The sequence below is a fragment of the Saccostrea cucullata genome, unplaced genomic scaffold, assembly GCF_032062105.1.
Source record: "Saccostrea cucullata isolate Sc308-1 unplaced genomic scaffold, CSIRO_AGI_Scuc_v1 ctg1020, whole genome shotgun sequence".
NCBI lineage: Eukaryota > Metazoa > Mollusca > Bivalvia > Ostreida > Ostreidae > Saccostrea > Saccostrea cuccullata.
In genome coordinates, this window is record NW_026931054.1 from 348,489 (window position 1) to 375,839 (window position 27,351).

Consider the following 27,351-nt stretch of genomic DNA (forward strand, 5'->3'; position numbering starts at 1 on the left):
CCGGCGGTCATGACTTGAACAAACTTGAATCTACACTACCTGAGGATGATTCCACATGAGTTTCATCTTTCCTGGCCCAGTGGTTCTTGAGAAGAAGATTTTTAAAGATTTTTCATATATAGTCCTATGTAAAACTTTGATCGGCCATTTTGGCCCCGCCCTACCCCCGGGTCATGACTTGAACAAACTTGAATCTACTCTACCTGAGGATGATTCCACATGAGTTTCATTTTTCCTGGCCCAGTGGTTCTTGAGAAGAAGATTTTTAAAGATTTTTCCTATATATGTAAAAAAATCGGCCATTTTGGCCCCGCCCTACCCCCGGGGGTCATGACTTGAACAAACAATCTACACTACCGAGGATGATTCCACATGAGTTTCATCTTTCCTGGCCCAGTGGTTCTTGAGAAGAAGATTTTTAAAGATTTTTCCTATATATTCCTATGTAAAACTTTGAGCCATTTTGGCCCCGCCCTACCCCCCGGGGTCATGATTTGAACAAATTTAAATCTACACTACCTGAGGATGATTCCACATGAGTTTCATCTTTCCTGACCCAGTGGTTCTTGAGGAGAAGATTTTTTAAAAATGCCAATAATTTTTCTCTAAATCATGATTATCTCCCCTTGGAAAAGGGCGTGGCCCTTCATTTGAACAAAGTGGAAACACCCAAGAAATACTTTGTGCCAAAAATTGGCTCCAAAAAAAGATGAAAATGTGAAAAGTTTACGACAACGACGACAGACAAATTTTGATCAGAAAAGCTCACTTGAGCCTTCGGCTCAGGTGAGCTAAAAAGGTTTAAAACCTGCTTCAAAAAAAAAAAAAAAGCCTGCCTGCCGCACTGGATTTTGAAAGGTCTGAAAAACTCAATTTTAAAAAAAAACTATGTTTTTTCCTGTAAACCAACCTATTCAAATTATCCCCAGGTGGATTTTTTTTTCTGACGAAAGGCAAAACTTCGTTTGATCAATCAGCTGATTCCATTTATTAAATTAAAAAAAATATAATTAATTTGAACATAAAATATTTTATGTACATTTACCTTAAATATAAAGAGTAATCATTATTGTAACAACAGTTTCCCCCTACATCTTTCTGAAGTATATATTCTGCCGCTTGGCAGCCATTTTGGATGAATTGGGTGTCCACTTAAATATAACACCTGGTATTTTAAAACTGGGGATGTTTGACCATTCATAAGCAAAAAAAAAAAAAAAAAAAAAATTTCCGACCTACCGACCCTTGATTTTTTGGGAATGCTACAGGAAACAAACTTATTTTTTTTTAAGCCTTATTAATTTTTTTGGCCTAATGGACCTTATTATCAGAACATCTGTCAGACTTCAAAATAATTAACGGATCGGTATCATGAAAAATTATTAAATATATATATATAAAATATTTTTTAAAATATCGCTTCTTAACCTTTCAAATATTTCGTTTTTCTTCTGTTTCTGTGAATTCTTTGATCTGGGTTGCCCTGCAGTTTGGACAGCACTCTAGGTCCATGAGATGAATGCTGTTTGGATGGAATAAGCACCTCTGCCTGACACGGCCCTGAAATGTCATTCCACAGGACCTACACAGCACAGTCATCACCTTACGGTCACAAATACATGTTGGAGGGACAGTTTCCTACAAGTAAATTTTACTACCATTACATTGAATTTTTAGAGCACTTTGTGTTGGTAGAAAACATAATGATGCTATTCCTTTACCATAATGTAGTTGAAAGTTATCAATAATAAGGATGATATAATTATTTTCTCTACTTTCATTAAGGAAAAACTCTCCATGCTGCTCGTGCAAGATGTAAACAATATACAGTACCTGACCATAAGCAAGTCATAGTCTATTTTTCCACTATATATTTCATTGAAAATGCATTTTTCTAATATATTATAGCAGTGTTATATGTTGCTCATTTTTCAAGTTTTTATGACTAAAACAGTATTAAAATGTAGAATTCTTAGCAGTTTCTTCAAATAATTTCAAAACCATCAAAACAATTTTATTTGCATGCATTGCAGAGATATTTTTGCATGTCAAATGCAATATAAATAACTCTAATATTTGTTAGGAATTAAATAGGATCTAGATTGGCTTCATAAGGAGGTTTATTAGAAATTGTTTTTCAATGAAATATATACAATGTAAAAATGTAATTATGACTCACTTGTGGCCACAATGCAAAGAGATGTGTTGGTATAAACCCTCCCTGCCACAGTCCACTTTTGGCGACAATCATTACTAAGTGACATTGCCGTCATACATTCGATGAAAATTTGCTCTGTTACTTCCATGATAAAGACTAATTTTACCAATAATGGAGCCTAAACTGAAGGCTAAACTACGATCTGTCACACCTTGGTTGAAAGTGAAAAGTTCTCAGAAAACTTAAAATTCAAGACAAACCTTTGCAGGAGAATTTCTTTCAATGGTCTTCATGAATGTGATTGCGTTTTTCAATGCTTTTCCTCGTCCTATCGACACATTATTATTTACATCTGCAAAACGATATCGAGATCCTTCGGAGTCCATGCTTCTACTTTTGCAGGAGATCGGATGCTGTTTACATCACGTGATTTCCGCTTGAACTGTTTTGGCGCCAAGCTGTGCCATCCGATTTGAGTTAAAGGCACCATGCCGTTTTGACACTATACTGAGCATATAATTTAGAGATAATTGTCAGCATGGATGATGGTCATTGAAGATTAATGGTAAAACTAGATTAGTCTCCAGAACAAAAAAATTCCTTGATTCTTTTCTTTATAGCAGTCACAATTCATTAGCGTCGGAAGCAAATTGAAAGGGGGGGGGGTAAGTGTTAAAAAAAAATTGGTACCTTAAAAAAAACCTGACAAGCAAAAAAAAAAAAAACGAAAGGAAATGTCCATCCAAATTTTTTTTCCAAACACCACCACTTTCCCCATTTTTAACCTACACTAAGACGTATAGATCTGTGGAAAGTGGGGGGGGGGGGCTAAACCTACGAAGATATGTTCAATGTCTATAATAATTATATATTTGGAAAAAAAGTGGGGGGGGGGGCTAAGCCCCCTCTGCCCCCCCCCCCCCCGGTTCCGACGTCTATGCAACTGAAGTGAAAAACGGGGGACCTTGGGGAGGGGGGGGGGTGTGCAGATCAATATTAACTAATGCAAATTTGCAATTTGATTATCATTATGATCATGGGGACGTGTCTACCGAATTATTAAATGTAAAATGAAAAAATGAAAGAAATAAATTTGGATTCTACTTCAAATAGACTTTAAAGGTACTTGGACACAGATTTGAAGTTGTTATTTTTTTCTATAATATTACGACTTATATGTCGTTACACTTATATAATACACAACAAGATTGCCACTTTTCCTAAGGATTAAGAATAAGGTTAAAATTTGTGAAAGTGCAAGGATGTGTCAATCAAACCCGCCAAAAAATTGAAGTTTTAATAACTTTTAAATGAAATAAGATTTTTAATTATTTTTTGTGTGAAATGCTATCAAAATATATAAGTCGTAATATTATAGAGAAAATATTGACTTCAAATCTGTGTCCAAGTACCTTTAAGTCTATGAGTCTAGGACTTCTATTGCCTCAAATCTTTCACTTTTCATATCAATTTTACACCTACTCGCGTTTACCAGGGGGTGGGTGGGTGGGTCAGCGTTTTCCAATGGGGGGTAACTTTTTCCTTGCTTTAATATATACATTTTTTAACCTTGTAAATTCCAGGGGGGTCCTGACCCCCCCCCCCCCCCCCCCCCCCCCCCCTAGATCCGCGCATGCATACTTCATGTAAGAAGTCACGAATATGAGATGAAATGGGTTGGTGGGTGGGAGCATGACGGAATAAAAAGAGTTACTGCTAAAGTCAGCAGCATTTAGGGGCATTTATCCAACACAGTGCTTCTGGTAGAGTCGGCGGCATTGAGCGGCATTACCTTTTGGTAGAGTCAGCGGCATTGAGCGGCATTTCTCCAAGACAGACCTTCTGGTAGAGTCAGCAGCATTTAGCGGCATTTCTCCAACACAGACCTTCTGGTAGAGTCAGCTGTCAGCGGTCAGAAAAGTTATGTGTAGATACTACTATAAGATCATATTGGCCTTGTCATAATTTGCATTTTATTCTTTTAAGGATTTTTTGTGTGTCTATAAATATACTACGTATATCAAAAGAATTTTATGCATTGGCAACTATACATGATGAAATTCAAACTTGTGAAAGTACGGGGAAACGTGGGGGAGGGGAAGGGATCTTTTAACGGCAACTCCATGTGTTCCTCGACTGTTCTCTATGCAATCTTAATTATCAGGTACATGTAAATTTCTATCTATGTGATAATTTTATAATAAATGTTAACTTTGTTAGTGAGCGTATCTCTTATCTGTAGAAGCACATCAAATGCAAGTCGACAATTATATCGTAATTAGAACTTCTACTCTAATAAGCGTGTTTGAACTCCAGCCAGTTTTATAGAGTTTCGGTAATATTGCATGAGACTGAACAAAATACTTGAAAATAGAGAAGTAAAGAATTTGTTTAAATTTATCTTTTTTGCAATTGAAATAAGGATTTGGAGAATTGAATCCAGAAACGAGTGCAACTTTTTGTGCGCAATAAATTAATATACAATGTACAGGTTTTGCTATGGGAGGCAATGTAGCTCTGTGCATGGTCGTCCACCCCCCCCTTTTTTTTAGACCAGCAAGCTACAAATCTGCAGCTAATTTTTCATCTAAAACCAAGCGCATTTACTCTCAAATTCATGATTTATGTCGAATTGTAGAGACTGAATTTGTACATATAAAAACAAGCATTGTAGCATATTGGGCCAAGAAAAAAAATACAAGGAAACAATCAAAATTTTGCTGTATAGTGTACATAAAGTACATTGTATTATACATTTGACAATGGTAATAAAATTAAACGATAAAAATATTTAGAATCAATTTGAGGCAGTTGTAGATATAGCAAATAAACAGGTATGTGGAATCAGTACCATTTACTCAATAGTAATTGAGTAATTGAGGAATTTAAAGTTTTGAGTAATTGAGGAATTTAAAGTTTTGAGTAACTGAGGAATTTAAAGTTTTGAGTAATTGAGGATTTAAAGAAGATGGGTGGATAAGGCGGGCGAAGTGCCTATAGTGCGACAGATAAGAAGTGAGGAATTAAATCTCAATTATATCTAAATTTTATTTTATTTGATATTTTATCTAATATTAAAGTATACTTAATGTAAAATCTCTCCAATTTACAAAAATCTCACAAAGACTGAATTTGCCAATGAAAAAGCATACACACACTAAAAAGAACGAAAACGATCATTTTCTCATACTTAAACAATTTTTTTCAATATGAGTGGGTCTTTGCTCCATTTTTTTGAAAGATAATCCTAAATGTTTGCAATAGAATGTTCAATTTTTGATTTACAAAAACATGGAGCGAAGACCCTCTATACCTTAAAAGTACACTTTTATGACAAAACATTCGCATCTTTTTGAGAAATACTCTAAGTCCATTAAGTCAATGGTCATATCACAAACATGATTTAAATGCCCAACATCATCATGAGCCACGTAGCATAGTTGTTAGCGCGTTAGTCTCAATCTCAAAGCAGTATGATTCGTCGGATTTTTATTGCTGGGGTTCGATTCCCAGGAATTCCATCTAATATTTTTATGAAAGAAAAAAATTTTACGAGTTTTTTTTTTTCTCTCAGTTTAGGTATTTTTCTAATAGTTTCATAAATTTCACTAATTTTAAAGTTAATTTAAATATTCAATTCACATATTGAATAAGATTTCTTAATATCTGACGCGATAGGCATTCTGCCCGCCTTGTTCCCCCATCTTCTTTTGAGTAATTTAAAGTTTTGAGTGACAATAATTTATTTTATATAGATTTTACCTTCAGTTAAAATCACAAGAAACAATTCCTATCAATAGATCCAGAATCTCAAGTCATAAACTACCAAGTGGAAGTGGAAAATGGAAGGTACTGAAACAGATAGTATAGAGTGTGGTTTCTGCGTGAAAGTGAAATTGATGAAGTTTTTAAATATATTTCCAATATAATACACTATACGTGTATAATTATCATAATATGATTATTGTAAAGAAGTTAAGAGATGAAAGAAAATCGCACATTCCCAAATATTAGAATAATATCAACACTATACGTGTTACCAAACAGTCCGTCGAAACTCATAAATACTTGCAAAACATTAAATTTTACGACATTGTAATACATGAGGATGATTTTTTTTAAAACGTTTCATTTACCGACCAAGTTGGATGTAATAAATTTTACAAATTGAATACCAATCATCTACGGAAGCGTATTAGTGCCACGCAATATTTTTTTTTTAAGTTGGTAATTCCAACTTTAATTTTGGCTTTTCCAACTTTAAAGTTGGTAATTCCAACTTCAATCTTGGCTTTTCCAACTTTAAAGTTTGTAATTCCAGCTTTAAGTTTGGCTTTTCCAACTTTAAGAGTTGGCTTTTCCAACTGTTAAAGTTGGCTTTTTCAGCTTTAGTCTTTGCTTTTCCAACTTTAATCTTGGCTTTTCCAACTTTGACTTTTAACGTTTAAGAAAGGATTTATTATTTATTTACTTATTAATTTTTTGTTTGTCAACATATTTCCGGCTGGGTGCCCCTCCCCTGAAAAAAAATCCTGGATCCGTGCCAGTACGGAATTGATACATTTAGTTATGTTGTATATTTAGCAGAAAATGTTTCATTTGATTAAATAAAACTTATTACAGCTGAGTTTAATTGTTGTCTCATTCTTTCATACAATACATAATAAATGACTAATATCCGTAATTGGTTAAGATGAAATCCTGTCATGTACGGAATACTGTGTAAATAATTTAGATGAAGTTATTCTCACAAGAGGACTTAAAGGAATATAAGGATTTCTAAGTAAAAGTTGGAAGTTTTATGTAAGGTCATAAGGAAGGTCAAGGTAAAAAAAAATAAAACAAACACAGATAAAAAGAGGTCAACAATTTATTTTAATGTGCTAGTATTTATTTTCCATTGTAAAAGTACCATATTATAACTCCCCATAAATATAAAGCCCGTCCGCTTTTCTTACCCCCCCCCCCCATTTCGACCCCTACCCCTAGATTGCAATGATGAATTGCTACAAAATCTATTGCAGTGTGTTATTTTCACTTTAATTAAGTTTGTGATATTTTAAACAATTAAAAGAAAAAACTAAGAAAAGCGGGTAGAAGAGCTCGAATAAAAGTTTGAAAAGCCAAGATTAAAGTTGGAATTACCGACTTTAAAGTTGGAAAAGCCAAGATTAAAGTTGAAATTACCAACTTTAAAGTTGGAAAAGCCAAGATTAAAGTTGGAATTACCAACTTTAAAAAAAAATATTGGTTGGCACTAATACGCGTCCGTAACACTTGGTGTTTTACGTAAATATATATTCTCAGGAGTAAAACAAAAATTGATGCTAATAAATACATAATCTATTCTACTTTTAGGCAAGTTGTTGGCGCGCCGGCCATGGATCCGCCTTTGGATGCTTATAGTTACTAGTACTGGAAGCGAACTTTGTTAAGGAATTTATTTAACATTTTGAAGTATATATACATGTACACGCATTCAAGAGAACACTTTTAGTGAACACGGAAACCAGACTGATTCTATTTACAGAGACATATAAATAATATGTATAGATCATGTGTATAATTCATAAACAGTCAATAAAGTGCATTCCTTTAAACACAAGGAAGACAACATCATTCCTAACGAAATATGATTTTTGTTTAGAATTACACTTGGACGGACCTGTAATACTAGTATATAAAATTATGGTATGTAAAATGTACATTTGATGATTTATAAACCATAAAATTACATGCATGTTTAATACAATGTATCACAAAAAAGGATTACCAAACTTCAAAATGCAGACTTCTTGAGGACACTTTACTATTTGTCATATTTTAATGCTATATTAAATAGGGCTGGGCAATAATATCGATATTTCAATATATTGCAATACAATGACAAAAAATATCGTATCGCAATACGATTTTGTAATATCGATATATTGGCAATATGCTTAGATTAAGGAATTTTGTCATTAAATATAAAAATAGACTTATGAAAGTTTGGTATTAAGCCAAACAGTACGACAGAAGTTGTTTTGTGGGAACATTTCAGAGCATAACTTTAATGAAACCAACATTTTATTTGTCAGTGTTGGTTACTTATCATAGTTATGTACATTCTGCATGTAAATTAAACTAAATATAGTAAGAAAATGCCATTTAAATTACATTGAAAATATTGCAATACATATCGCAATACAGTTACAAATATCGCAATATATCGCAATACGAAATCTCGGGCCAATACCCAGCCCTAATATTAAAGATCTTTAATCTTATTTCAGAATGTCACCTTCCACCCAGGTTATTATTTGATTTAGATAATCTACTTTAAAAAATTTACTCCATTGTCATGAATTCGATAGAATACAATAAGTATAAGCATAATGATATGCTACCATTATTATTTTTAGCATTTTCAATGTTGTATTTTACCATTTCATCTACTCAGTGACGTAGCATCGTATTTGAAGGGGGGGGGGCAGCCAGAGAAAATTCTTTTTTACTTACTTGGAAAAGTTGACAGGCAAAATCCTATTTATTGGGGGGGGGGGGGGGGTTGGTAGAGGCCAACTTTTTTCAATGCCAACTGCAAACATACAATACTACATTACTTTCCTGATGTCTCTTTACTTTGATAAAAGGGGGCAGTTTTTCAATGACCATTTTCAATAGTAAAAGGAATTTTGGGAAAAAAGTGGAGGGGGCGGCCCCCTCCCCCTGTTACTTTGTGCCTGCTACTCACGTAATGAAAGATAAAAAACAATATACTAGTCGGTAGATTGTCTTCTACGAAGGTTGAAAAATTCAACATAATTAAAACGAAGGGTTGTATATTAAGTTTAAGTAACTGATAGCATTTTCATAACATTACGTACAAATTTCCACTTATTCCTTCAGTATTTCTTTTCACCCATCATATAATCCGAGATTCCTCTGACTCTAACCCATGCTTTTTATCCCCTGTCACAATATAAAAAGCAGTGGTAATAGTCAGAGGAATCTCGGATTACCATTATAGAGAGTACCCCACCAATTCCACAAAGAACTTTTTAATTTTCATTTTATAAAATTTATCCTTCTTCAATACTCAAACTGATTTAATTTCCATGCTTGTAACGTAATGAAACAAAATAGTAATTGTAGATATCGACAGTGTTCGATTAGATTTCTGCACCCGCCAAGGTTTGCTTTCCGTGCAGTGGAATGTCCTATTGATTCGAGATCTACATTTAGCAATCATCAATATCAAAGAGTGCAATCTTACTTTTTATTGCTTCCTTTGTCAAGATATCGAATTGCTGGGGGGGGGGGGGCTTCAATCTGACGTACAGGGGGGAATTGAACACAGGGGCCTGTAACATACTGTATTTGATTTTACCTAATCACTATATTTATACATATGTATACTGTGGTTGAAAGGGGGTGCAATCATCAAATGGCCTTGCGACTACGTTATTTACCTCGGGTTTGGTATTCCTATTTATAAATCGTCTCCACTTTCTGTTTACCTAAACTGTAAACAAGAAAACAAAATATGGGAAACATATTTTCGACTTGTTGTAGAGGTAATGCAGAGAATTACAGTGAAATAAGCAGTGAATCCAAGATATGTGGTGATAATGAAGCGGCAGATGAGGTTGACAGGAATACTGGCACTGGATATACACATTTGGTAATGCTTGTCAACTGATGACAACACGTGTTGCAATCGCTTGAAATATTTACTTCACTCTCTAATCTAGACATAATCTCGGAGAAGATTTTGCTGGGCTAGATATTTGGTCTGTGGGCATCCCAGGCGGCTAGACGAAATACCTAGCCCTGCAGAATCTCCACCAAGATTAATCTAGACTGTCAAATGGGGGGGGGGGGGGGGTGGGGTGAAGTTAACAAGAACTTGAGACAATCTTAGCAAAATTGGGTATATGATATAGATCTAGTATAATAGGAGATTATTATACTATAAATTTTTTGCTAAGATTGTCTCAAGTCCTATAATACTATAAAGTCAATACTACCGGTATTTACCCGATTTTCCTTAGGTCGTCACAAGTCTCTGTGGTGAAGTTGATGCGATTGCTATTTCAGATGAAACATTTTTCTGTAATATGATGTAATGGACTCAAAAAATATATTAACCTCCCATATACCCATTTTTTACAAAGCATGTTGAATATCATATTTTTAGTTTACAAAGCAATGTGTTGAATATCATATTTTTAGTTTGATTACTAGAAATCAAGTTTATTATAGACAATCTATCACATGCATGATTTTAAAAAATGTTTTAACTTGTGGACTTTTTTTAAAAACAGACCAGAACATTGAATGTTCAATTTGTCGGACAAGTTCCTGTGGACCTCTGGACCCGGATTAAGTATTGTGGTAAGAGCTTTAATTCATGAGACATAGATTATTCTACCAACACTTTACCATACACTTGACACAAAGTATATCCTAAAGGGTTTTTTTTTTGTCTTGAAGGAAGAAGAAACAAATGAACCTGCTGTGAACTCCCTGGTTTCAGCAATAGCTGAAGTGAGGATCACTCCTGAGGAATCAAAAGATGTAACCATCCAACAAAATGAGAGAACAGTAACAGTCCAGGTCAGTACAAGGACTTGTACTAAAAAATTATGCATATTTAATTCATAAAGCAGAAAAATTCTCCTGTAAACATAATTTTCAAGACTTTCTTGTTCAAAATCTTTATACAATAACCTACTGATGTAAAACCAAAGTAAAACATTAATTATACTGGTACATGTATAACAATTTAATTAAAGTTTAAATACTGTAAAATCACATTTTTGTGGGGTCAAATTTTCATGGTGATAGGAAAAAATCTTGGTTGATGGGGATTTTTCATGGATGAAGAATTGTTGAGTAGTTATGTATGTAACATTTTACATTTTCGTGATGGACATGAATTTGTGGGTCTCTTCATACCTTCAGAACAAAGAAAATTTAACCCCCTTGAAAATTTATGATTACACAGTATCAGTTTAACCAAAAAATGTAAATCAAAATGTTGTATTTTCATGAGGCAGGGTGTTTCATAATCATTTACATTCAGTATAGAAATGAAATGTTACAATTCATATATACATCTTATAATTTTTGTCCTGTACATTTTTCAGTTGAAGGAAGAGGAAAGAATAGAAAGATTGGAAGCTGTTGTGAGCTCTAAAGTTATTACAGTGACTGAGACCAAAACATTTTTTGAAGAATCATTTTTAGATTTTCCATTTCTGAAGGATGAAAAAACAATATCTTTTATAAGAAAATCAAATACAATATTTATAATGCGGGGCGTTCCGGGTTCAGGGAAATCTACGATTGCTAGAGCCCTAAAACAAGTGTATCCTACAGCTGTTGTGTGCAGCGCTGATGATTATTTCATGAGAGGAAGTGAGTACAATTACAGATCAGATGATTTAGGGAGTGCTCACAGATTCTGTCAAGAAAAGGCATCAGATGCAGTTAGAAACGGCACTAATGTTATCATCATTGACAATACAAACATAAAACGATGGGAAATGAAATTTTACTTGGATCTAGCCAGACAACAACAGTATACTATTGTTCTAGTACAACCCAAAACTGATTGGAAAAACAATCCAAGTGTCTTAGCATCAAGGAACAGCCACAACGTTGATGAAGAAACCATACGTAAAAAGATCAAGGGTTTTGAAGAATATGTGCCATTTTATTATGCTTGGTTTTTGAACAGGGAAGATAGTATGCTGGTACATCAGAATTGTTATAGAACCCTTACATACTGTTTGGAAAATATTCCTGAATTTTCTTCATTTGTGTTAGGAGAAGGTAAAAAATGATCAATAATTATATGCTTGCTTATAGAAATATGAACACAAGACTGCAAACAATGAAAAATGTTCAATGTTCAATTCAATCCATAAACAGTTTTAAGTACATGTAATAGAATCAAAGTTAAGCTTGTAGGACCACCCCTTCCTCATTTTGCCAGTGCATGTAATATACTTTCCATTAAAAAAATCATTAACATAAACTTCAGCTCATTTAATAGGGTTGTTCCTCCTTCAAAACTCAACAAGCTTGTCAAGCATTTTTGTTACCCCCCTTCTCTTATACCTAATTGTTTCCTTCAGGCCTGAAACTCAGAAAGTGGTGTATTATATATTGTGAAATGATAAATGAAAGAATTTTATCATATACTTTACCAGGAGATTAAAATATGAACAAAATAAATCCATGTATGATCTGTGGGATTTTTGTCTATACATGTATTTCAAGGAAGAATGTGGTTTTGTTATTTTGGGATAAGTATTTTTAAGGAAGAAATTTGGTCTGAGTGTCATTTTGCCTCATGCAGTGTGGTATTATATGAATTACATGTAAGTTGATATTAAAAATATATGTACATGTATTTTAATCATGCTAAAATAGGATCAGAAGAGTATCTTGTCAATATTAGGAATATGCAGAATGTATGCCAATCCTAAAATTGAAGACTGCATGCAGATAAAGTATTTTACAATTGGAACATCTATTAAATTTTCATGTTCTTTCACAAAAACAATTGTAAAGTCTTTGCCAAAAATTACTGATAATGTTTTGACAAAAGATGCATTTGAAATTGATAAATTTTGATGCAAAAATTTCAGTCAGAAATATTAACAGATACTTCATTATTAAATACAAGTATTGTTAATCCAAATTACAAAGGATATTATATTTCTTGGCTTTTCTTTCCAGATTACAGTTCCAGTCAATTTCTAGAATACTTCAGATTGAAGGAGATGCCAAACACAACATACCACTGCACAGCCAAGTTTTTAGGTGGGCCTAAGAGCAACATCAGGGGAAGATTAGAGTACCATAACAGTTCCCATGTACAGGAAGCTTACGGTAAAAGCTTCATCGTCGTCATGACGGGGATGATAGTGACGTCATCTGTGGTGGCCATTAGAATTAAGTTACCCTCCGATGAGGCCCTGCTCTTGTATGACAAGCCAGAGGAAAATGCAGATTGTAGCTTCCCCGATAGATTCTGTCATCAGAAAGGGAGTAGTGCTCATTTAACAATGGCGACCGCAGAGGGAGTTCCGGCAAAACACAGTAATGCCGATCTACTGGCTGTCTGTGAAATGGAGAAAACAGGCTCCAAAAGTAAACCTCCTGTCCAGCTCAGTTTTGGAAAAGTTCATTTCTTGGATAGAGGTTATTGTTCAATTCTCTTTGATCAGCATTTGGAACTGATTTCTCTTTTCGCAGGATCTTAACAATACACTGTAAACAACTTTAAAAGGTTCAATTATTAATTTTTCTGAATGAAAATTTATTTTATATATTTTAGAGTTTTGCAATAATTCAGTAAAATTTATTTGAACATTTTCCAGACCCGTGATTTTTGTTAACTGTATAAATTCTTGAATGTTTTAAAAATCAAATTAAGATTGGAACATCGATAATAAGACTCTTTTATTTACATGTAAATTGTTAAAATTTAACTTTTTTTTTTTAGCTTCTTGTCTTAAATTACTTTGATTTTTGACACCAAAAAAAAGTTTCAGAAATACTCTTTTAATATTGATATTTTTTGTATATGATACCTTTTACAATTATTTACTGTAGTTAATAGTTTTCTCCTGTAATGCATGGTGTTTTTTTCTTTTTTGTTCGTACATACCTTTCAATTTTCATTCTTTTTAAAGTTATTTTTCTTTTTACAATTTTTTAAGAAAAATTTCATAATTATACTGGTGATTTGAAGAATGAATTATGATTCTGTCTCAAAGTGTTTCTGATATTGTTTGTCCAATCAGCCAGATTTTTTGAGAAGAGACATTTACACTAACAGAAGAGTGAGGGTAAATATCAATATTTTTCATTGCAAAAAAAAAGGAAGTAAGAAAACTTCACAAAGGGAAAGGGGAGGGGAGGGGGGATTAGAAACTTCTCATGGATAATTAGCTCTCTTTCAAATACAATCTCACCAATTTTATCAGCTTGCATGGGAGGGACGGACTCCTGACAAGTGAAAGGAGAAGAGGGGGCTGGTTTTAATCAGACTGGGGAGGAGGTTTGTTTCAAATATTATTTTAGGATACTTTATTTGGTTTACTGTAGGGTTGGGAGGCAAATATTTTATTCCCCCAACTCAGAAAGGGAATAAGGGTAGCAGACCTTTAAAACCAGATCCATCATCTGGAAAAAAAATTTATTTCTGTGTTAGTAGAGATGAGAGTAATTACCACATTTTATTAAACTTTTCGTGAGATTATGTGCTTTACAAGGGATATGCATGAAAAGGAAAACAAAATTTTTTAAGAAGTAAGTCTAAATAATACTTATTAATATAAGATAATACATGTACCGTTTAAGTGGAAATTTTTTTGCGTGATGCAAAGTTAGCAATTCACCCTTAAAAACTGGTTTTTTATATTTAGCGAGATGTAATTTTATCGATTTTGAAATGCTCACTAAAGAAGCTATTGCAGATGAAATGCAATTTTATAATATTAGCGACATGCAAAATACATACCAGGTACTAGCTGGAGCATACAGACATTTCATTACAATCTGAACTCTGAGTGACCCAAGTAACACAAGCTTGAGTTATAGCATGAATTTATAATTATCTTATTTTCACTAAAATGCATGCAGTAATCATTCTAAAAAAAAAATTTTGAGAACTGTTGCCCTCAGCTTTATGGGTCTTATTGGTTTGGGTGCAATGGGTTTACTTGATACTCCAGAGTATGTTTTAAACTGAAACAGGTTACTGACAAATAAGTTGATGTTACAGGGATTTCAACAACCTCATTAAAAGTCGGCACTTTCTAAATAATGACCTTTTAACAAATGTAATCTCCCTTTGGGTCGTATTGTCTGACTTGTTTCATTCTAATTGTTAGGACTTAATTGTTTTTGTATTTTGAATTTGACTAAGAAATGTTCGGTGTACTTAAATACATATGGTGGCAAATGTGACCGTCAACATGGAATTTTTACTTCTCCAAGGCATTTCATGATTTGATTCCAGCTCTGAAATTTCAGACCCATTATTCATGCCCTCTTCACAGAATATTGCATTGTTTTTATATATATTATATACTCTTTGTTTTCTTCAGTCACCTATTTCATTGCAAAGAAATACACATGTGCGCAAGTGGTTAAAATAAAAATAATTTAATAAATAAATCATGAATCACAGGTTAATTTACAATATCTGGTCTACAATGTAGATAAGATATAAATGATGGATTATACATATTTTTCTGGATAAAAGTCCTCCGATTCGTATGTTTGTCCACATAGACGCTTTAATACCTGTCCACTTTGACGAATCCATTTATTACAAACTGCAATAAAAAAATGAAATTTAGTTGAAGCAACATTGAAGAAATTGTAAGATGAAATTCAACTGATCTTGTAAGGAAGGTGTTACCCCATTTGGACCCAAGAATTACTGGACAACCACCATGAGACATCCGTTCGTCTACTTGACCATTAGGTTTTAGGTTGTACCAAAATGCTGCACCCCCCTTCAAATATATCCATAAAGTGAAGCATAAATGATTATTATAGATTATAGGTTACTGGCTTAAAAATATCGTATTTAGTTCCTCTAAAATAATTAACACTTAGTGAACAATATCGGAACTCTGATCTTGAATTAGTGGTTTAATAGTGCATACATTTTTTTCCTTCTTCTTTTCTGTTTTCATGAAGAATACTAGTATGTCTGATACATATAATGATGTTTTTTCTCAAATGGATTACTAACTTTAACCACTGGGACACGGGCTTTCAGTTGAGGGAAAACCGTTGCTCCTCCCGCTTGCACATCATTGAGCTATAAGTCAAAGCAAATTATTCAGTCAATATACCACTAGCTCTGCTTCATTCATTGTAAAAGATGCTCACATGCTTTCTAATATGATATAATTTTCATGAAGCATGTGAAAGCATGCATCGTCATAATGACATAGTTTGTAGAAACAAGATCCTTCCACCAAAAAAAATTATTTTTTGTTGTGGATTACAATTTATCATTTGCAGTCGTGCTCAATAATTCTCATTTATTGCAAGATCAACTTAAAAGTTGATAGCCTGATTAATTTGCTGAAAAAAATTGTACTGTACAATAATTGTTAGATGACCTTCTTCAATGAAATTATCTCGCAATAATTGAACAATTTTTAGCTCACCTGAGCTGAAAGCTCAAGTGAGCTTTTCTGATCACATTTTGTCCGTTATCCATCTGTCTGTAAACTTTTCACATTTTTGACTTCTTCTCAAGAACCACTGGGCCAATTTCAACCAAACTTGGTACAAAGCATCCTTGGGTAAAGGGAAGTTTAAATTATAAAAATGAAGGACCAAGTCTCCTCCAAGGGGAGATAATCAAGAAAAGACAAAATAGGGTTGGGTCATTAAAAAATCTTCTTCTCAAGAACCACTGGGCCAGAAAAGCTGAAACTTATATGGAAGCATCCTGGGGTAGTGTAGTTTCTAAATTGTTCAAATCATGACCCCAGGGGTTTGGCAGGGCCACAATAGGGAATCAACATTTTATATAGAAATATGGAGGAAAAAACTTTAAAAATCTTCTTCACAAAAACCAGTGGGCCAGAAAAGCTGAAACTTATGTGGAAGCATCCTGGGTAGTGTGGATTCAAAATTGTTCAAATCATGACCCTTGGGATTTGGGAAGGGCTACAACAGGAAATCACATAGAAATATACAGGGGGAAAACCTGTGGGTAGGATGGGGCTACAGCAGGGAATCAAATATTTACACAGGAATAAATAAGAAAATACTTTTTAAAATCTTCTTCTCCAGAACCACTAGGCCAGAAAAGCTGAAACTACTTTGGAAGCAACATTGGGAAGTGTAGATTTCAAATTGTTAAAATCATGACCCCCAGGGGGTAGGGCAGGGCCACAATAGGGAATCCAAGTTTTACATTTAAATGTATATGAAAAATCTTTAAAAATCTTCTTCTCAAGAACAAATGATCCAGGAAAACTGAAACTAGTGTGAAAGCATCTTCTTTGGGTAGTGTAGATTCTTAATTGTCCAAAAATCATGACCCTCGGGGGTAGGGTGGGGTCACAATCAGTACTGTAGATCACTTAATTTTCATGAGACCTTATTTTCGAGAGATAGTTATTGACTCTTTATTAGCAAAACAAAATTCAAGTATTGTGGTCATTGCTCTATATAATCTTAAGGAATTCTATTAAATAACATTTATCCATCAATTTATGTTTGCAGCAATTGATTTAGAGAAAGCAAATTTTACTTATTGGTATACACAAAAATAAGTTTTTATTAAAAGTTATTTACATATATATGGGCAAAGGGCTGTATCAATATATCAATATAAAGAATAGCATGGAAAAATTACTTCCAAAGTTACTCAGGTGAGCAATGTGGCTCATGGGCCTCTTGTTCTTTTAAATAACATTTATCCAGCATGTGCAGCAATTGTTTTGGGATAAGAAGAGAGACACAATTTTAAATCCATGCATTAAATGGTATCTATAATTTATTACATACACGTATGCTTATCCATATATATGGGCACACCAGGCCCCATGTGCATGTTCTAATTCATGCGACATTGTAAACCTTACCTTATCTCAAAAGATTTCTTTATATTATGTTTCCAGTCTAATTTAATGGCAATTTGCCTGATTATTGTAATCATCAATACTTACATAGAACATCCAAGTTGCAATCCTTTGTCCTTGATATCTCAAATAATATGTTTTCTGTTTCTGCTTTTCTTCTGTCATTTCCCAAAGAAATTCCTCAGTACCCTACAAAGTAGAAAAAAATAACCTTGGAATATTCACTTAATAACTAAAATTCGCCATCTTTCAAACAATAAAACATTATTAAATCATGCAGTTGAATCTTTGTACAGTCAATTTTTTTTTTTATATTATGTGAACATTTCTAAGTTTATGACTCGTTTGTTTCTCGCCACTTACGACAGGGTCTTTGTGTTCTCCGTAATGTCCACCTGTTGTGTAGCTTAACACCTGTAAGCAAAGTTAATAATTAAAACACCAACAAAATAAAATGTAGCCCCCCCCCCCAAAAAAATAAAACAAACAAAGAAAAAAGACAAAAATAAACAGGAAACCTATATAACTACCTTCCCAATTCATTTTGTGTGCTTTTAGTAAATACTAGTAACACAGTTTATTTTTATATAAAAAAAAATCCTCAATAAGTGTAAAACTATTAACTGATACCCAATTTTGACTTGTTTTTCTTTGGTTTCATTGATTATTCAAAACTCCCTGCATGTCACCCCACCTCTCAAAGCAAATTCCAAATTCATAAAGTTAAAGAGCATGGAACAAAATTTTGAAGTTTATGTTACAACCAAATTGAACACACTTGGTAAGAAGAACAAAGCTGAAGTCCACACAAAAACAAAACAAAACTTATATTTTAAACGAATGAATCAATGCAACTGTCATTTTTCGAAACCTTTGAGCGTTTTAGCATAAGAACACTGACATCTGCTTACCTGCCATTCCTCTACAGGGGACGCTCTGTTTCTAAAGAAAGCATCCAGATCCACAGTGTTAGATATCCGTCTGCTGAGGCGTCTGGAGATTTTAGGATGAGCAGGATCGCGCACCCAGCCACTACCAAAATTAAAATTATCATACATGAACGCATAAATAATCTTAAAAATGCAATTTTCATAGCTATCATATTATGGTTCTATGGTTATGTATAGAGTTATAATATGAGAAATACCCTTACGTTTGACTGACTCGGATCCGATTCACACCATCTGATGTCAATGACTGACTCAACTAAAATTAAGAGAAAAGATTACTTGTATATTCTTATATTCTTACTTTCATGTTTCTATTCTATTGACTACTGACTAGATAAGAAGACCCCCCCCCAAAAAAAAGAAGATTTTTTTTTTCAAATAGGTAGATTATACCTCTTGCACCCTTTTGTGAAGACAATATGCTCTCCAATAAAAGGATACAGAGTATATTGATTATTGAATGGTAAGTATTGATTTATTTACATTAAAGAAAAAACAAGATGTGTTTGTGAAACACTATGCGCCCGGCAGCAACAAAGTTCAAAAATGCTATTTTTAGCATATAGGTCACTGTCAAGGTCACAAGGTCATTGACCTTGGTGACATTTGAAAGAGCTTAATTAGTGGAATATACATACCAAATATGAAGTCTCTTTCTCTCATGTTTTAAAAGTTATAGTGAAGGTTCAAACTATTTTTAGCATATAGGTCAGTCAAGGTCACAAGGTAATTGACCTTGATGTCATTTGAAAGAGCTCAGTTAGTGGATTTTGCATGTCAAATATGAAGTCTCTATCTTTCATCATAAAAGTTATGACGAAGGTTAAAGTTTGCAGACAAAAAGCTATTTTTAGCATATAGGTCACAGTCAACGTCACAAGGTCATTGACCTTGGTGTCATTTGAAAGAGCTTAATTAGTGGAGTAGGCATATAAATAAGAAGTCTCTATCTTTCATGGTTGAAAAGTTATGACGAAGGTTAAAGTTCACAGACAAACAGACAGACAGGACAAAAACAATATACGCCCCGGATCTATCGATTCGGGCGCATAAAAACCAAAGAACCTTTTTAGTAGCCTCTCTTTTAAGATAGAGAATATCGTCTTCGGAAATGACATCATGGAACAGAGAAACCCGTGGCTCCACATTCACAACTTCTTCTTTAGAAAAGTAAAATGGGACGGGTGTCTCTCTTAGAAAACATCGCAGCTTAGACTCCTCTCTTTTAGTCTAAAATAAACAAAATTAATAAAATATGCAATATAAATTTAATATTTAATATTTTATAAGACTTTTAGTTGTGTTTTTTATTATGATCATTCTCAAAGGAAACCCAACTGTAACTGAAGTCATGAGAGGGAGGCGTTCAGTAAAAGAGTATCCTCCCATTTTGACTCCCGTACACCCCCATACAATTTTACATGCATGCAAGAGCTGAAAATAACCTTTTTCATACAATATATTGACTTTAAGAAACTTATATTCGTACTAGTATCATTGGCGTCGGAAGCAAATTGAAAGGGGGGGGGCTAAGTATGACCTAAAAAAAATTTTGACCCTTGAAAAACTTGACAAGCAAAAAAAAAAAAAAAAACAGAAATGTCCATTCTCCAAACACAAAAATCATATTTCGTAAGGGGGAGGGGGGAGTAGGTTCGAACTTCCGTGCAAAAATTTTTTTCCAGACAATACACTTTCCCCGTTTTAAACCTATACTACAACGTGTCTGTGGAAAGTGTGTGTGTGTGTGTTGGGGGGGGGAGGGGGCTAGCGATATTCAATGTTTATACTAAGTCTATCTTTGGAAAAAAAGTCCCCCCCCCCTAGCCCCCCCGGTTCCGACGCCTATGAGTATTTAAAATTACGATTTTATATTTCATTACTTCTTTTTAAAATTGCGAGATTCTACCGGGTGATTTAGATTATATGGAACTATGTCTTGCGGGCGCTTAAAGTATACTAGAAGTATCCAAGTTTTTATGGAAAATCAAATTGAAACTTAGATAGTATTTTTAATATTTTTTGTAGGGAATTGATTTATCGTGTGATCTTGCTTAATTATTTAGAATCGTAGGTAACGGATAATACTAGAACTAGTATTTACTTACTTTCAAAGAACCACGACAGAGTTTCTGGAAATTATTCACTGGTACCAAGAGATCAGATATGTCATCTTTGGTGACATTTGTCTTTGCTGCTTTTCTCAAAATTTGAAGATATTGTCTGTGTCTTGGAAAATCTTTAAAGAAAAAGTGTTATTCACAAATCAAACTTTCCTTATAAGTTTAGTTATAACATATTCCAATTTCAATTTTACCAATGAATAGAAGAAACAAAAAATGGATTGTCCATAACAAAGGCTTGCGGAAAAAATGGTGGAATTCCGTGTCATTATCAAATAAAAGAACTGTATCAGACATGAACGATCTCGATTTAAATCCAATATTTGGGGATCAGAAGAAGACTACAGCATCTGAAGAACGGTGAGGAGGGAGGGGGTCCATTTTTTTCAGTATAATCTTTCTACGGTAAAACACTTTCGTTTAAGTTGTGCCTCCCCCCTTTCACCTTGTCGAGCATTTATAATTCCAGCAATTTCAACCAGAAGTCTCTGTCGAGACTGTAGCTCTACTGGTTTGTACTTATAACAAAGGATGAGAAAAGAAGCCATTGCCATCAGACCAAAACTGTAGAAGGAGTAGCATTTTTCACACATTTCTATTTTTAGTAACAATGGCAACACCGTTCATCAAAATTAAAAACCGATGCACTATTTTATGCATCTTAGTGTAGTCTACTTGTGTGCCAAGTTACAATGAAATCAGACCAAAATTGTAGGAGGAGTAGCGTTTTAAAGAAATTTCACAGAAAATTTGGCAACACTGTTCACCGAAATCAAAAACCAATGCACTATTCTATGTATCTTAGTGTAGTCTACTTGTGTGCCAAGTTATATTGAAATCAGATCAAAACTGTAGAAGGAGAAGCGTTTTAAAGAAATTTCACAGAAAATTCTATTTTTAGTAACCATGGCAACACCGTATATCGAAATCGAAAAACGATGCACTATTTTATGTATCTTAGTGTAGTCTACTTGTGTGACAAGTTATATTGAAATCAGATCAAAACTGTAGGAGGAGTAGCATTTTAAAGGAATTTCACAGAAAATTCTATTTTTAGTAACCATGGCAACACCGTTCATTGAAATAAAAAAAACGATGCACTATTTAAGGTATCTAATTATAGTCTACTTGTGTACCAAGTTATATTGAAATCAGACCAAAACTGTAGGAGGAGTAGCATTTTGAAAGAATTTTACAGAAATTTCTATTTTTAGTAACCATGGCAACATCTTTCAACGAAATCAAAAACCGATGCACAGAATTATGTATCTTAGTGTAGTCTACTTGTGTGCCAAGTTATATTGAAATCGGACCAAAACTGTAGGAGGAGTAGCATTTTGAAAGAATTTCACAGAAATGTCTATTTTTAGTAACCATGGCAACATCGTTCATCGAAATCAAAAACCGATGCACAGAATTATGTACCTTAGTGTAGTCTACTTGTGTGCAAAGATCTATTGAAATCGGACCATAACTGTAAGAGGAGTAGCATTTTGAAAAATTGTTTACAGACAGAAACACGAGGACGGACGGACTTGTAAAGTCTCATTATTATTTCGCATAAGCTCTTTTTTTTGACAAGTAGAGCTAAAAATGAACCTAAATCTAAAGTAAAAAAAGTCCTCGCCCTTTCGAAATAGAACTTGTCAATTTCTACAGTTTACATTTCCTTATTTACTTTGCTTGTCAAATCTTTTTTTTCAGGGGGGGGGTCCATCTTCTTTCAAAAACCGTCGCTGCACGGGACTGGGAAGAGAGTTACAGATTCGCAGTGGCTGGTAACAAACTACCAGGGTATGATTAAACGTAATCCAGTGTATATATAAAGAATCGTATTTTAAAAAATTTTCCTTTTTGCATATACATATATATATTTCCATTTCTAATTTTTTTTTTTCTCTGTGATAACTCTTTGAAAGTTAGCGGAGTTGATTTCTTGATAATTCTACCGGAATGTAAATTAGGCAGGTCGATAGGCCAGGAACTAAGGAGGCCTAATAAGCAAGCAAATCTCGTGCGGCTGTCTTTATGTTTGACGTCCTTGGGCGAGGGCTATTAAAATATTGAGAAGGAAGTCCTCGTGTAATTTAAATCTATGTCTACATATTTTTAAAATCTAAATATACACTTTTATTTCACAATGAAATGGAAATATAAGGAATCACTGTCTAGTTAGTATAGTATGCCAGGGCATCAACGCTAGTGGGAAACATCCATGGAATAATTTGCAAAACGGGCAAAAACCACGGTCTAGTTAGTATAGTATGCCAGGGACATCAACGCTAGTGGGAAACATGGGATAATCGCCCGTTATGCAAATTATTCCATGTTTCCCACTAGCGTTGATGCCGTGGCATACTACTAGTATACTAGTACTCACTAGACAGTGATTCCTTAAATAATGATCATATATTATCAAGCAAGGTGTGTTACGGGCATCTGTGTACGAATTTATTTTCTAAGAGATAAAAGAAAAGTACGTAGATATTGTCGTTAAGTAATCATTGAATTAGAAAATCAGATAATGAGTACACGACAAAATCCAAAATACATGCAATAAAGAATACTAGGTAACTAAATAACAAAGCAGTAAATAAAATGAATGTGAACATTTAAAATCTTGTAATTTTTGATAACGACAATATACATTATTAATTCCTTATTATTATTAATTCTATATTACCTGTGTATACAACCGTTGGAATAATCAGCATGGATATTTTTTTCGTTATGATCTAAAATGTTAAAGATGAAAACTTGTTAATGAAAGGGATCAAAAGAGAAAGATATTTAATTAAGTTTAATGGCAGGAAATGCATGTAAGAAAGATTTGAAAATGGAATCTGTTCTCTCCACAATGAATTGAAAAAAAGTCGGATATGTAATAACTAAACTTCCTTTTCATATTCCTCTGCATTGCAAAATAGAAAGTTAGTTGACAACAAAGACCCCCTCTCACCTTTTTTTCAAAAACGATAATACGTGTCATGCATGGTAGTCTACCTCATTTTGTATTAAGGAAACATGTTTTTTATCACAAAATTTAATTCTCAAGGAAAAAAATATGTAAATAAGTTGTGTTTCGTCAGACCTTAAGTTAACTGTGATTTTAACTACAGAACTTTACACAAAGTTTATATACAACCTCAGAATAAGTTTTGGATATTTGTGTTCGCAGCCTGGATCTATCCTTTTCATTCTCAGCTCTATCATAAAGCTCGAGCAGCAACCTCATTTGGTGGTAGTACATCCGCACTAATCCTGCGGTGTTTGACAGAGCCTCGATTTCAGCCTCTCTCATTGGTCTGGTTCCAGCAGATGCCACCTCTCCTCTCAGAATATCCTTCACTTGAAGGTCATAGGTATACCACAACCGCAGAACATTGTCAGCTAAACCGCTAATGTCATTTTGGACAGGCCAAAATCCCAATTTTGATACAGCTGATTGATAAAGACTTCTGAAATCTATGTACAAATTTTTTTTGCTAATATATGTTTTTTAAAATCTCAGATATTAATGCACACAAATATATTTTTGATCGTAGATAACGTAAGGTAACCATATCTACATGTACATATCTTTAAAGTATAAAAACTACCCCCATCCCCCTTCCCAATTTGATAAATAGTGTTTCAAGTTTTAAGTGAAAAAGATTAGAACGAATAAGGACATTTATCTTCGTCTAGTGAAGCTAAATCGTTAAAAATAGTCTTTATTAACAAATAGAAATGTAGATGATATACCTGCCACGATGCTCTGAGTGCTGATCGTTTGATTGTTGTTGAGGGAACTCATTACCTCCCCCCAGTCGTTATAGACCCTGTACACTAGATAGAAGGCCCGGATAGGATGAGCCATGTTCAGACAATCGTCAAGGCGTAAATCTTTCTTTCTTTCATTGTAAAATCTGAAAAATGGAAAACACTTATTTTTATGAAGTGAATCAGGAATATAATTGTCTAGTACGTACATATACACTACAGTGGCTGGAACGTTATTGTTGACAACTTACACGAACGATCACGTTACACGAACGATTCCGCACGATTAACGCACGATTAAACCTGTTACACGAACGATCTTTCACGTTCACGATTCAACACGTTACACGATCTTACACGATTGTCAACGCAAACGCGCGATTCTTCACTCAAAATAGTTCAAAATATTTAGGATTCAATATTTTCAAAACGAAATACGGCTTAATACTTATTTAAGATTTCAAAGAATTATCAATAATATTTCATAGACTTTGAGAAAAAAAACGGGAAATGATATTTCTGTTACTAAATATATGCAAGACTTAATATTTTAGATTAAAAATAAATATTTCTAAGGTAATCCTCCGATCAAAAAAAAAAACCACGGATTTTGTTCGTTCTATTAGACGATGTACATGTATGTGGGTCGTATAATTTGATTGAATTGGATATCATGATATGCAGAAAGGGGGATACGATTGAACAAAAATGGCAGCATGGAATGACTTGAATTATAATTACAAATTTTATCCTTATGTTTCCAATGATTTAATGTCTGATAAACTTGCCAATTATTCAACTTTTTTATTTGCAGAAATTTAAAATTAATCAATTACAAATAGACTCAAGAGATAAACACAGATAATCAAAACTCCCGAAAATCATGCCGTTTCCATGTATATTTGTCGACTAACTATAGTTATGTAAGCATTGAGAAATGTTTATTTCTTTGTAAAAAAAAATATATTTATTTTCAATAAATTGATTTCAAGATTATCTTGACCACAATAAGAAGTAAATAATAATTAAAATCAGATTTTTCAAAAAGGCTCCAAGATCTAAGTGCGGTTTATCACAATATTGATCGCGCTATTTGACGAGAACTTAATATTGTACGACTTACCATATTGCTTGTTTAGGGCGATAATTAGTTCGTTCTGCATTCTATTATGTAAAATGCGCTTTTTCATTTTATTTGGATTTTAACTAATAAATTAAGAAAAACTAACAAGGGAAGTGCTCATTTTACAAATAACATTCCGATAAAAACTTACAAAACGAAATTTACACGATTCTAAACGCACGATCTCGCACGATTAAAAACGCACACGATTGAGTCTGATACACGAACGATCTCGCACGTTACACGAACGATCACTCACGATACACGAACGATTCTACACGATTGATTTGTCAACAATAACGTTCCAGCCACTGTAAGACTACATAGAGATCAAAATGGACCTTTGATTCGCTTCTTAATTTGAAGTTTCTCGGCATACTAGAATCGAATTTGGAAGAAAATCAAAGGTCAAATTTAATTTTTAGTCATATGGTCCATAAACCTTTAAGCAGCTACATGTCTGATCAGTAATATATTCTTTTTTTCATTACAGACTACCCACAGAATAAAAAAAAATGGTATATAAGTGCCTAGGACATAATTATGGAAACATGTCTCGACATTTTTGAATTATAAATTCCAGTAAGTCTCATCTCAGTTAAACAACGACCCCCCCCCCCCCCAACCCCCCCCCCCCGCGTTACTTTAGAAATGCAACAGAACAACTGGGCTGTCCTGCAGAAAACAGTGATTTAATATGGTTGACAGAAAATATTAGCATTCCGAAGATGAAAATCCAAATTATCAGGAAAAACTGGAAACACACAATTGATGAAATCTTACAGAATTTCATCATGATGATTTTTCTTGTCTGTGAATAATTATGGAGTTATTTTATTCAAGTGATAAATTATTTTACCCGACTTACCTGGTGACATTTTTAGGAAGCGTCACTTCTGTGGCCTCAGCTCTTTGAATAAAAGTCTCAAAATTCTCGAACAGTTTACTTTCTATTTCTGCTAAAGCTGTCAATCTTTGTATCGATGTGTATATTTCGGAATAAACGCAAACGATAAGGAGGAAAAAAGCTAAAATTCCATAATTCGTCCTCATATTCTCGGTTTACCAGTGACTTTGATATCAGTAAATGGACTGGTACACCATGTAAGGTGAACGTGTCGGTACCACCGCCCGGGGTGGGGATACGTAATAAGCGTTAATATTATTACTACAAATATATATTCCTAGCACAGTTTTATCTCTTTTTTCTCAAATTGATATATTACTTGCTGATGGTTAATTAAAATAAAAAAAATATGAACATTCATTTATATAAATTTATCCACATGAATGATTTATATGATTAGTAAAACTCGCGTAGAAAATTGTTGAAGTATAAAAGCTTGCAGTCTTCTACATTTAACACATCCAAAACAAAAGCAATATGATATACAATTTCATTTAATAAAACAATTTGAGATTTTACATAAGATTTTAAAAACCATTTTTTTCTTTTCTTGTCTAATAAAATCATGACAGAATTTTAAAAATATACATCCTTGTTTTTTTTTTTTTTTTGAACATTTTTTTTAGAAACACGGAATTTTGTTTCTTCCTTGTTTCTTACATTAATTAAATAATACACAAGATGATAACATTTAGCACCCGAGCAAAA

General features: G+C 33.5%; 2 protein-coding genes across 3 annotated transcripts; one reads left to right on the plus strand and one right to left on the minus strand.

The window, feature by feature from the left end:
• Window positions 1-7,721: 7,721 nt before the first annotated feature.
• Window positions 7,722-13,617, plus strand: LOC134231207 (2',3'-cyclic-nucleotide 3'-phosphodiesterase-like). Of its 2 annotated transcripts, none has more exons than XM_062713134.1 (4): window positions 7,722-7,849; window positions 10,637-10,759; window positions 11,293-11,980; window positions 12,893-13,617. In XM_062713134.1, the coding sequence occupies exons 1-4, from the start codon at window positions 7,847-7,849 to the stop codon at window positions 13,417-13,419; spliced, it is 1,341 nt and encodes a 446-aa protein (XP_062569118.1). In that variant the 5' UTR covers window positions 7,722-7,846; the 3' UTR covers window positions 13,420-13,617. The 2 variants fall into 2 exon arrangements, with proteins under 2 accessions (XP_062569118.1, XP_062569117.1); XM_062713133.1 differs by lacking the exon at window positions 7,722-7,849 and adding an exon at window positions 9,644-9,824.
• A 1,697-nt stretch (window positions 13,618-15,314) lies between these two features.
• LOC134231200 (uncharacterized) lies at window positions 15,315-26,789 on the minus strand. Its single transcript, XM_062713120.1, has 11 exons — window positions 26,605-26,789; window positions 24,596-24,759; window positions 23,997-24,316; window positions 19,794-19,958; window positions 18,932-18,984; window positions 18,690-18,810; window positions 18,142-18,192; window positions 17,866-17,967; window positions 15,927-15,995; window positions 15,588-15,684; window positions 15,315-15,501 (listed from the first exon to the last, which is right to left on the minus strand). The coding sequence occupies exons 1-11, from the start codon at window positions 26,787-26,789 to the stop codon at window positions 15,404-15,406; spliced, it is 1,425 nt and encodes a 474-aa protein (XP_062569104.1). The 3' UTR covers window positions 15,315-15,403.
• Window positions 26,790-27,351: the final 562 nt, after the last annotated feature.

Coding starts and splice junctions, on each gene's coding strand:
- LOC134231207 (XM_062713133.1), top strand. CDS start 9,687: ATGGGAAACATATTTTCGACTTGTTGTAGAGGTAATGCAGAGAATTAC. Junction 9,825..10,636: donor GCACTGGATATACACATTTG/GTAATGCTTGTC, acceptor TTTGTCTTGAAG/GAAGAAGAAACAAATGAACC. Junction 11,981..12,892: donor TTCATTTGTGTTAGGAGAAG/GTAAAAAATGAT, acceptor TTTTCTTTCCAG/ATTACAGTTCCAGTCAATTT.
- LOC134231200 (XM_062713120.1), bottom strand. CDS start 26,789: ATGAGGACGAATTATGGAATTTTAGCTTTTTTCCTCCTTATCGTTTGC. Junction 18,985..19,793: donor AAAGAGAGGCTACTAAAAAG/GTTCTTTGGTTT, acceptor TCTTAATTTTAG/TTGAGTCAGTCATTGACATC. Junction 17,968..18,141: donor GAGAACACAAAGACCCTGTC/GTAAGTGGCGAG, acceptor TCTACTTTGTAG/GGTACTGAGGAATTTCTTTG.